The sequence below is a fragment of the Acanthopagrus latus genome, chromosome 21 (assembly GCF_904848185.1).
Source record: "Acanthopagrus latus isolate v.2019 chromosome 21, fAcaLat1.1, whole genome shotgun sequence".
NCBI lineage: Eukaryota > Metazoa > Chordata > Actinopteri > Spariformes > Sparidae > Acanthopagrus > Acanthopagrus latus.
The window spans coordinates 1,067,246-1,079,559 of NC_051059.1; the positions used below are offsets into that span (position 1 = coordinate 1,067,246).

A 12,314-nucleotide genomic window follows, 5' to 3' on the forward strand; every position below is an offset into this window, starting at 1 on the left:
TGTGTGTGTGTGTGTGTGTGTGTGTGTGTGTGTAAGAAATGCTTCAATGACCCATGAGGAAAGGATACATTGAAGACTACTAAAATAGCAGTGTCCCATTTCCAAGCAAAGGTTTTCACAGTGGACGAGTGACAATATTAAGTATACTTGAAAAATTAAGCATCCATACAGAGATGGCTGGTTTGATGGAGGGTTGAGACAAGAAGAAAAGACCCTACAGCAAACAATGAAGTAGAATATAGTGAATCATAGTGAGACAGATAGCAGGGACATCTTGGAAACAAGATGCATTAAATCTGCAGAAAAATACTCGATCAGGCATAACATTATGACCACTGACAGGTGAAGTGAATAACACTGATTATCTCTTCATCATGGCACCTGTTAGTGGATTAGTGGGTGGGATATATTAGGCAGCAAGTGGACATGTTGTCCTCAAAGTTGATGAGTTAGAAGCAGGGAAAATGAGAGAGCGTAAGGATTTAAGTAAGTTTGACAAGGACCAAATTGTGATGGCTAGACGACCGGGTCAGAGCATCTCCAGAACTGCAGCTCTTGTGGGGTGTTCCCAGTCTGCAGTGGTCAGTATCCATCAAAAGTGGTCCAAGAAAGGAACAGTGGTGAACCAGCATCAGGGTCATAGGTGGCCAAGGCTCATTGATGCGCGCAGAGAGTGAACGCTGCTCAATTGCTCACAATTGCTCAGACTGCTGAAGAAGGTAATGCTGGCTCTGATAGAAAGGTGTCAGATTACTCAGTGCATTGCAGTTTGTTGCGTATGGGGCTGCAGAGCAGCAGACCAGTCAGGGTGCCCATGCTGACCCCTGTCCATCGTCGAAAGCACCAACAATGGGCAACTGAGCATCAGAACTGGACCATGGAGCAATGGAAGTAGGTGGCCTGGTCTGATGAATCACGTTTTCTTTTACATCATGTCGATGGCTGGGTTGCTTACCTGGGGAACAAATGGCACCAGGATGCACTATGAAAAGAAGACAAACCAGCAGAAGCAGTGTGATGCTTTGGGCAATGTTCTGCTGGGAAACCTTGGGTCCTGCCATCCATATGGATGTTACTCTGACACGTACCACCTACCTAAGCATTGTTGCAGACAGTATTCCCTGATGACGTGGCCTCTTTCAGCAGGATAATGTGCCTTGCCACAAAGCAACAATGGTTTAGGATGGTTTGAGGAGCACAATAAGGAGTTTGAGGTGTTGACTTGGCCTCAAAATTCCTCAGATCTCAATCCAATCAAGCATCTGTGGGATGTGCTGGACAAACAAGTCTGTTCCATGGAGGCCACACCTCGTAACTTACAGGTCTTAAAGGACCTGCTGGTGCCAGATACCACAGCACACCTTCAGGGCTCTAGTGGAGTCCATGCCTTGATGGGTCAGGGCTGTTTTGGCAGCAATAGGGGGACTAACACAATATAAGGCAGGTGGTCATAATGTTATGTCTGATCGGCGTATATTCTCTGGCATCCGATGGCACACTGCTTAATTTTCAACTGATATATGCTGTACTGCAATAACACTGCATCAGTCTAAACTTTTTAAATGTGTGAAACAAACCCCCAATAACTAATCATGTTACTCTTTAACAGACTTTCCTTAGAATCATTTATTTGGACAAAATAATTATGTAAAGTATTAACATGATGAGAAAGTCCATTTCAAACCATTTCACATCAAAGAAACATGCCCATTATGTAAAAACACTTTCATATTTGCATTTGCATCTCCTTTCTGTCATCATCTTCTGTTCTACATAAATAAATCATTTGAAAATAATAAAATGACTCAGTTTCAGTCAGTTTCACATGGCATAAAGAGGTGCTCTTACAAATGCAAAAAATGGTCAACAAAAGGTTTTTTCTGATCCCGTATTCATTTATTTCATTAGCACAACCTGTGTTTTAAACCATTAGTTTGCCTGACTAAATAGAAGCTACTATGGACTTTCTTGGTGCTCTGTTATTGTCTACTTAACTTCAGACATCAGGAGAAAAACTAAAACTTATTCTTCCTTGGTGACAAAGAGCTCTATTGTTGTCTCAGAACAATTAAAGACACATCATGAGGCACATTGTTGCACAGGGTGACATGTTCCTTGTGGATGGGTGCAATTGAGGCAAGTGAGGAAGTATTTAGAGATGGACTGCCACATTATTGGTTGAGGCTGCTGATAAGAATCCTTCTCATTATCAATTAATTGGCCCCTTATTTTCATGGTTCACTGGTTAAAGCAACATTATGTAGAATTGACATTTTGTGTGATTTAGAACCCCCCACAGTTTCTGAGTGTAAAACAACTGCCTTGAATACAAATCACAGGTCTGTAACAATTTGTCAGATGTCATGTAGGAAATATATATAAACAAAACTCACTGCGTTATAACAATGTTATGTCCTAATGAATGGAGGAATGACAGAGGGCAGAGTGGTGGAGACAGAGACTTAACTAATTGCTGCATCTCTACAATCACTCAGTGTTAATGTGATGAAGCACCACCCCCCTAACTTGTTGCTAAACCCATTTTGTTCACAAAAGTGGAAAGACACTCACACTGTTTCTTTATAAAAATCATATCTCTCTATAAAAGCAAGAAATATCTGTCAGATCGGGATCAGACTGACGTGAGATTTTCAACATGGCTGCTGCGTGGTTTAAGGGTGTGCAACATTGGATTTGTTTGGACTACAATGATACTGTTAAGTAGAACTGCAAACAGTTATGAACGGGGGCCAATTCCCCCCCACGTGACTCGGACCCCACGCATTGCAGAGCCCTCAGAAGTTTGCCCAAAAGGATGACAGGCTTGGGGCAAAAGTGAGGCCAGCGTCTGAGCCGTGGTATTCACTGTAATGGGAAGTGCATTGGAAGTGCAAAAGGCTGAATGTGTGCCGATTTGGAGTTTTTGTACTAAATCATGGCCAATTTGACCAATTGTTACTTAACTATATGGCTGGCCTCAGGAGTGACCCCACATCAGTACTGTTTCATTACATTTGTATTATTGCAACAAAAAATGAGAGTGACAAGGAAAAATGTATTTATGTTGATTAGTGTGTGGTGACTTAACAAAGGAAAAGTGCAGCAGAAGTACGCAGATCCTATGTCAGAAAAACTAGCTCTATGTGGGAAATACATGAATATGGTGTTTATGAACATGTTCTTAAAAATGTGGAAGTTAAACGCAAAAACAGCTAACTTAAGTTTGATGTTGAAATCATTTAGTTTGACCGAAATACGAAACAATATGCGTTTTTCAGCTAGCAAAAAAGATTGTTTGGTTATAACAGTTTTTTTGGAGTGCCAAAATTCTTTTGACAACTTTTCATCAGACACATCTGGAGATTCTATGTGCAAAGTTTCAGGCAGATGGCGCTTAAATTGTAGGAGGAGTCCAAAAAAGTAGGTTTTGCATATGTGGCGATTTAGCAAATGAAATGTGCAGCAGAAGTGAGTGTGTCCTATGTCAGAAAACCCAGCTCTATTAAGGGACTAATAAGATGTACAGATAGTGTTAGACCGACCTGTGTGATGGCAGGCGAGTGCGTCAGTCCCACAGAGTGTCCACTGAGCTGCTGGTGCTGATGGTGTGGACTGTGCAGCCCTCCCAGGTGAGCCTGGCTGTGGAGAGGAGGGCTGACCTGGAGAGGAGGTGTGGATGCTGCTGTCATGCCGCCAAGAGACAGAGCTCCCTGGTGAGGGACACTGGGCCGCGGCACTGTCCCTCTGGATGACATAGCCTGGAGCTGGGGGTGCATATGGGTGTGAGGAGGAGGCAGGTGAGGGCCGAGGCTGGGACTTGAGGCGTGGGAAGGGTGTGACTGGTGAGGATACGTCATGTACATGCTCGGGTGCTGAGGGGGAGGGAGAGAGTGAGGGTGGACTATGGAGCTGGAGGAAAGGTGCTGGCCTGGGTGACCAACGTGACCAGGGTACATTGAAGGTTTGGGTGTAAAAACTGAGGTAGAAGATGAGGAAGATGAGGGAGAGGAGTGGGGCAGTTTCATCTCAGGTGAATCGCTGTAACTCTGAAGAAGAAGAAGGACGGGTTTAACAGGAAATCAGTTAATGCCACTAATTGAATTGTGTGTGTGTGTGTGTGTGTGTGTGTGTGTGTGTGTGTGTGTGTGTGAGTTTAGTACCTGTGAGACCAGACTTGCCCTGTAGGCAGCCAGTTGTTTCAGATACTCCTTCTTAGCCGTCTCTGTTCTCTTCTTGTACAACTGAAAAAAACATTTTACTGGACTATTAACCTTTACTACATTAGTTGAACACATTTTTACTAATCAATTTAATGAGCAGTACCTCATTAGTTATGTAACAATTTTTATTGATGTGAACAATCTTCAGTGAACTGTAGCTGTGAATAATCAACAACATGCTGTGAAACAGTCAGACTTTTGGCTGTATTAAATCATCATAATACCATAACATGAACTCAGATATCACCATCACGGGGCTCATCATAGAAATTCCTTCAGCTGACAGTTATCACCAATAACACCATACACAGACTAATGAATTCCCAAGCTGTCTTTTGGAAACTTGGAATCTGAACTTTGTTAACATTTTGTTGACATGCCACTAGCAATTTAGTGAGCTCAGTAATGATTGATAGTCTCAGTTGTATCATTAGAGCTGATGTTTTTTCCCTGTTAAGTGATGTGGCCACTCGCTGTCATCTGCTTTATTCCCTTTTTTATGGTTTGAAGGTTAGTTGCAACCCTGTTTGTATTTTCAGGTAGCTGCAGTATTTTACTGTTTCATCATGTTCACTTTCAGCTGTTACAGGAGTAGTGAAGTGGAGTGGAACACAAAACCATTCCTGGTTTTGAGGCTTCATAATTATTTTTAAAAATCTTTATGGCAAATTGAATGCATTTCTTAAAAAATTCATAGAGCAATTATTCTGCGATAATACTGAAGGGAGGAAGAGCACTGACTGCCACTCTTGGACCACTTCTCAAGAAAGGCGTGTCATTACACACCTTCGCACCTTCATGCAGGCAGCCCTATTGTAATGAAAAAGCTGGTGTGCCAAGTCAAACTGAGCTAAGCAAGCACGTGTGTTGATAAACCCCACAAGGTAGAGGCTAAGTGCTAACACCAGAGTGCTGATGTGCTCTGAATAAAATATTTATAATGTAAATGTTAAATTGGTGTAATGTTTAATGTGTTCGCCATCTTAGTTTAGAGGGTTAGCATGCTAACATTTTCTAGCTAACATTTGCTAGCTAACATTTGCTACCTAACATTAGACACACAAAGCAAATTTACAGATGATGATGGTGGTGCTAGATTGACATTCAGGAGATCCTGAAAGTTATTACAATTGTAAACCAAATTAATGTGCAATATATCCCATATTTCTTGTGCTATTTCAGGCTGGATCAAGGCTGTGGATGGACCATCTTTTCCGTCTTTAGAGCTATACTAGAATGGACAAATACTAAATACATACAAATACTAATAATTTTCTTATTAAACCATTTGTTTGTGTTCTAGAAGTCAAATACAATTAGTGAATCAATACTATTTAATACAAAAACATCTGAAAAACTGCCTAATAGATCTTAGGCATGTTCACTCAGTGAGGGAGGTGTTACCTGTTTCTGCTCCTCTCCAAGACTGTCCCACATGGAGGCCACAATCTTTGACACTTCCCCGAAAGTGGCATTCGGGTTCTGGGCCTTGATGTTGGCCTGGGTGTCCCTGAAGAACAAGGCATAGGCAGACACTGGCTTCACTGGCTCATTTGGGTCCTTTCGCTTCTTCTTCTTTGGTGTTTTGGGTTTCTTGGAAATGTCCACTGCTGCTGGCCTCTTCTCTGCTCCACTGCCCAGCTAAGAGGAGTAGGATTTTGAGTAGGACACAAGTTTGGGGAAAGTTTGGAAGGATGTATACATGGGCAGATAGAGGGATGGAGGTACATTAGCTCAGCATTAAAAAAGCAAAAAAAAAAAAAGAAACGTGGCATGAAACACGCTTGGTAGTGTAAATGTTATGTAGTAAATGTATGTGATCATTCAAAATACTGTTTGATTCCTTTAGAAATTTGTTCTAATAGTAATTTTCCAGTCTGTTGTGCTTTAACTAGCATTTTAACATCTCACAACCCTGGCCGTGACACTGATACTTCTCACGTCTGACATGTGACCTCAACCATTCTTGTTTAATGTCAAGCCACGAATCAACCTCACAGGTCAAATAAGGGGAAACTCCCCAACAGGCAGCAGAACTGATGAAGCCTTTTAGACGAGAGGATGCAAATCATCAAGACTACACACAGTTTCTACACCAGTCTACACGGCATGTAGCTGAAGGCTTCCATCACTGTCCACATTAGATTCTTTCACCCCAAGTAATCTAATAATTTCACAGAATGTTTACTGGATTGGGCCATGTCATTTGGCACCAATTACGAATAAAGAGAAACAATTTTTAATTGGTGCACCTAATTATCAATCAATGACCAATTTGATTGATTGATTTGATGATTAAATAAATATGAAGAATAAAGTTTCCAATGACAATAATAAAAGATTGAAAACATTTTGAAAAATCAACAACGTTTTAACTTAATTTAACTGTCTCATTACTTTGTCTCTGGTGTCCCTGTAATGATGACCAAATGAAATTGTCCCTGACAGGTAACTTTTTGAAAATAACAGATCTTTTAAATGAAGAATTATTGATATATGTAAACGTATCTGTTTTGTCAAATACATGGATGCCCAAACAGTTTCAACTGGAGGGCCAAAACTAAAACTTAATGTTGTTAAGGGTTAAAAGCAGACAGGTATTGTTTTGGTTTGTCTTTCTGTTAGTGGTAATGTTTCAATTTAGTTGATTTGAATATTACAAGAGATGACAGAGAGTAATACAAAAAAAAATAGAAAAATCATGAGTCATGATGCATTACGATGAGATCCTGAAAAGTGTTACAATCTGTGTCATATTAGAGACCCTTTCAAATGTTTTTAGAATGATTATGATTGTGATTGTAGGTAGACTGATCCAAAGACATGGTCCTCTTTATTTCAATAGTAATACCATGGCCAGCAAACCAGTTACTAGTCCTGCTGGTAAAGGTAATCAGCATCTCTATACAGTATGGGGATGCTGATGTCCTGATATATTCACAAAAAGCAGCCATTTAGATGTGTTGTAAAGGTACAAGTCATGTCTGTTTTGTATGCTTTTCCTTATCCTTCCTGGACCAAGCATTATTAACTGTACACTTGCTTACAATGTTGCCCATCTACAACTCAGTCTTCTATACATAACCAATGAGAATGATAAAGTTGGTAAATATCATTCAGCAGCACAGGAATAGTTTCATTTTCTGGGAAAATGAACCATCAGTTTGCTGCATAGTGCTTGTTTCAGTGTGAGACACCTAACAGTGAGTGGGCTGATTTCCATCTTGTTGATATGCAGGCATAATGGCTCCATTATGACACATAACATTAACATAACAACTCTCCTCTGTACACACACACACACACACACACACACACACACACACACACACACACACACACACACACACACACATGCACACATGCACACAGACAGACCATGAGTCATATCTTGCTGATCTATAGCAATCATGAATGTGTGTGTGTGTGTGTGTGTGTGTGTTTACCCTGAGTCCGTCATCATTCTCGTCCTCATGTGCTGAACTGGAGGGAGATGGTGTAGCCGATTTACTTCCTGGAGGTGAGGGAGAATTATGGGTAACAGAGTTCCCACTGAGGCCCAGCTGGGATTGATTGACGGTGGACAACTGACTTTGCTGGCTCATGCCTGATTGGCTCCTCGGTCCAAGCGCTGCCTCGATAGGCTGTTGGCTGCTTGTGAAACGCGAATCAGAGTTGACCATCTGCTGCATCTGTGCAACACAACAGGTGACAATAATTGGTAAATTAGGGCAAACCTGGGTGTGGTTTTTGAAATGTTGACAGAACATACCAGTCTTTCTAGCTTTCATTATTCTACCTGAGGTTTTATAATAAACCAAATGCTACCTGTTTGCTGCTGCCACATAGGCAGTAGCAAACGGGTATATTTTCCTCCTGGCTCCATATGAAAAAGCTACAACATGCTCCTTTTTGTCTTGCTGTTGTAAATGAATGGCTAGTCTATCTTTCAGCTCATCAGGTTCTGAGTTGAACAATCATTCATCTTGATGAACTTTGTCATGTTATAACAGCATCTAGTTTGAGCTAACTGTCTCATTAAACACCAAAGCAGACTCATTTTGACAAACCTTTCTGGACCCATTGTGAGCTTCACTGCTCTTTATTTTCATCTTTCTGCTATTGTTGTTATTACCATGACTTTTGCTTGTTTGGAAGCCACAACAAAGCACTGTAAAGTCCTGAACCCACAAGATCTTAGCTGGGCTACCCTTGTTTTATTTACAGCCATCTAAAGCCCCTGTATGTACATTATTTTTTAAATGCAAGTTGTTTTCTATATGTTGCTCTATCAATGCATTGTTTTGATGATGGCCACTAACTGGTAACTGATATGTGGATATAAGTGGAAGGAGAGGGTTAGTAACAGCTGTGTTTATAAGGCTGAAAAACGTGCTCAGTTAACCGTTTGTGTTGAGGATGAAAAGGTTTCCTCACATCAAGTCACACTGCACTGGATATATGTATTGGTCCATGTTACACTGACCCTTGTGGGAGTACACAAATCTAAGAAAAACCTTTTCATGTGTGTCATTCTGGCCCAATTTCAATCTGAATTCTAAAAGCAGTTAACACTTTAATACACACACGATTTTATGTATGCAGGTGGTAATGCCAAGTAAAAGTATTATTAATTTCATTTTCAATACTGTATCTTAAAAATTATCTGCTGTACTACAATTCTGCAACTGCAAGCGTTGTCCTCGTTTTCCAACAGCGGACAATCTTTCCCAGGTTTTGGTGGAATCAAAACAGAGCTAAATGGAGAATGTTTTTGCTGAATATGACTGAGGACTGTAGAGAGTACAAAAACATTACATGATGACTTGTGGACCTAGTGGAGCATTTAGCAGCTAAAGAGCTAGAGATTTCCCTTGGAAGTTGGTGGCAAGGTGATGCAATATGACAAAATTCTCAAAATATAAAATATGAATATTTGATCTAAAAACCCTTTTACACCATAAATTGCATACAAAATAAATATCAATAATGGATGCATACACACACACATACACACACACACACACACACACAAATATGTATAATTATTTGCTTGTTCTTTAGTATGGTTTTTTTTTGGTCCGTGTCAGACTTTCCATCCCCATCCACGCACAGAAGTAGACCCTCTTTTAGATACGAGCTCCTCATTTTGTCTTTGCAATTGAATGTCCTTCTGTTATTTGGAATACCTTCTTCTGTGCTACATTTCTCTCCTGCTTTTGTTGCAAAAGCAAATTTCCTGCCTGCATCCATGCTGTGTGGAATAATGCAACGTGTTAGATTTAACACTTGATAAATAAACAATGGAGAATCATACCAAATGATTACTCACGAAATATATAGTCGTAGCACACAGCCACAAACCTAGTCTCAGGGTGGAAAAATTTGAAAACGCCGCTCTTGCATTCTCATTTGGACAGGGAATCTGCATACTTTGCGTATCGATGACGCCATCACCCCACACCTCAACTTCTAGCCTTTGACCACTAAACCCTGCGATGTCTCATAACAACAACAACAACAATGGTGCACTACATGCTTGTGTTCGTGCTGCAGAAGATATTGAGCCTATTAGGGATACTAGGGCAAAATATTGTGCTTTACTGCCATTTTCGTCTTCTTGTTGTGTTCGGTTTCTCCTTCTACTGTCAGTTTGTATACAGTGTGCAAGCTTTATGAGCATGCTTTGTCTTTTCCTCTCCAATTCTGGTGAATTTCAAGCGCCACCTATAGGCCTGGAATATGAACTAAAGCGTGGTGAGTTGTATTCAAATGGATCATTTGGAGGCAAATATTCTTGAAAAGATGCCAAGGAAGATGGGGGAAAAAAGACTGTTTTGAAATATGCTTTTAAGCAAATGTTTGCCAACATATTAGCACACAATGACAATTCTATATGATAGTAATGTCAATGCTAAATTAGCTGCTTATTTCACTGCCCCAAAATGGAAACCAAAATCACTGAATGCTGTTTCAGTGCCACTGAGATAGCTCATACTTTGACCTCTAATCAGGTCTGTATCATGGATTCCATAATGGACTGAACAGAAGGTGTGCCGAAACACTATCTGAGCTACATAACATGCTCATGTAACACACCCTTTCAGGGCTCTGAGACACAGTCTGCCTTTGCTTAACAGGGTTTGTACTGTGTGCTGCAGTCCAGGATTCACTAATAATGAAATCTGATAGTAACCGTGGCAACAGGCAATACAGGTCAGAGAGAAGATGGGATCAGAAGTCACACTGTTGTGCAAATACATGAATAGGGGTTTCAAACTCCATTTTCTCTGGAGAAGCTGTTACTTAAGTTTATCTGGAGGAGACATGGTGTTCACAGGTGCAGACTGAACACATACAAGCACTGGTTTATTCCCTTGCGCATCCAGCTCCTCAATCATTTTTCACTGTGTTGATGCCTTTCAAAGCAAATGTCTCCGGTGAAACTGTTACAGGCATCTGGAATAAATCACATATAAAATGCAGTATATATCAATATGCCTGGATCAATGCATATATAAGAAAATATAGTGAAAGGCATCTTACACAAGCTTGTCATTAACTTCTATAGTCACATCACAATGTGTGTTGATATAAACGGAAATAGCAGCATTCATGCCAGAGTTTGGTGTGCAACCCTTTGTTTTCATGAGCCCACTGTGTCGAGTAGTTCAGTGGCAGTGGTAAAATGTGAGCAGTCTCACAGTGAGTCAGTCATCACGTAGACTCTGTCAATTTCTCAGTAAAACAAAAGTTATCATTGCCAACACGCTCAGCATCGGAACTTTGACGCCTATTGTCACATATATGAAGATGGGACTCGGGTTGATGATGAGTATTTAGGGTTTCCTCTCAGTATTTATAACAGCGGATGTGGTCTGATGCTTCTTGCCCCTCTTGGAAGCATGTAACCTGAATTTACCGGCAGCCTCTGAATACTGCTGCGGTTTTTCAATGGAACACCAAGTGACATTTGTCTGACATGGGAAGAGGTTTTCAGATTGACTTGTGTGCTGCTCAAAATGCTGAAAAATAATGGCTGTGGATTGGCAATGGTGGGTTGTGTTACACAAAGGTCATATGAACTGTCAAAATATCCAACTGTCATTATCCTCCAGAGAGCTTTTAAAACTCACCTCATGTACATAAAACTGTTTAAATAAGAATTGTTTTTAATACCTGAGGACAACAAGTTGTTGAAAAAAACAAATGCATACATTTAAATAAAATGTTTGTTTTTTCCTGAAAACATTAAGGTTTTGGAAATTTTGCAGATCATCTTTAATGTCTGAAAATTCTACACTACATAACACTACATGCTACATAACAGTCACTATGGCTGTATTATTTTGTGATCAAAGTATTTTGCTCAGGGTAACAGAGTGATACTGATAATAAAAGAATGTTTTCTTGTCAAACTTACATTGACATTTAAAGAAAGGAAAGAAGCTTTAGTTTTCGTGGTTCGTATGATTATGAGCAGTATCTGTTGACAGGCACAGGGGGTCATAAGTCGACACAACTAGGAAATATGAGCATTACCAATGGAAAAATACTAATTTTGATTTTCCTTTGTGGGGTCAGAAAGATGTCTAATGATGGCCTGAGACAATAAAAGAGGGGGAGCCCCTGACAAAATTAGGGTTGAGTAGTAACTGACTCATGTCCTGTGAAGGGGAAAAACTTTTTTTGTATTTCATGGACACATATATTGTGCCTTAATTGCAGTATAAGTCACCAAATGTCAGAAATAACATGAGAGTTCAGGACCAACATTAACATGTAATTGTATTTAGCAGTAAGACTAACTAAATACCGAAACTACTTCATAGTAAATTACACATTTGTAAAGTAGAACATGTTCAGCTTGTCTTTCAAATCAGAATGAAGCTTGGTAAGTGTTGCTGAATAGCTATTATACAACAAGTAGTTCCGACCAAGCAATCTGATTGGTCAACAAGACATTTAGACCGTTCTCAAATCAGCATGACAGCACGCCTGACTCATTACTCAAAAAATTACTCTGCAAGGAGGACAGCAACAGGGTCAGGCTGCCTGGTTGAGGGAGGAAGAAGGCTAGCGAAGAGCCTGAGA

At 40.3% G+C, this 12,314-nt stretch overlaps 1 protein-coding gene across 3 annotated transcripts in view; it reads right to left on the reverse strand.

Moving 5' to 3' along the window:
- Window positions 1-12,314, reverse strand: part of tox (thymocyte selection-associated high mobility group box) — a 53,862-nt gene that overhangs the window by 6,789 nt on the left and 34,759 nt on the right. For 2 of the 3 annotated variants that reach the window (XM_037084987.1, XM_037084986.1), the window contains 4 exons: window positions 7,667-7,912; window positions 5,625-5,861; window positions 4,161-4,241; window positions 3,543-4,046 (listed from right to left, as the gene is read on the reverse strand). In XM_037084987.1, coding sequence (XP_036940882.1) covers window positions 3,543-4,046; window positions 4,161-4,241; window positions 5,625-5,861; window positions 7,667-7,912 — 1,068 coding nt within the window. The remainder of the gene's footprint in view (window positions 1-3,542; window positions 4,047-4,160; window positions 4,242-5,624; window positions 5,862-7,666; window positions 7,913-12,314) is intronic. The other variant, XM_037084988.1, reaches the window with a different exon arrangement.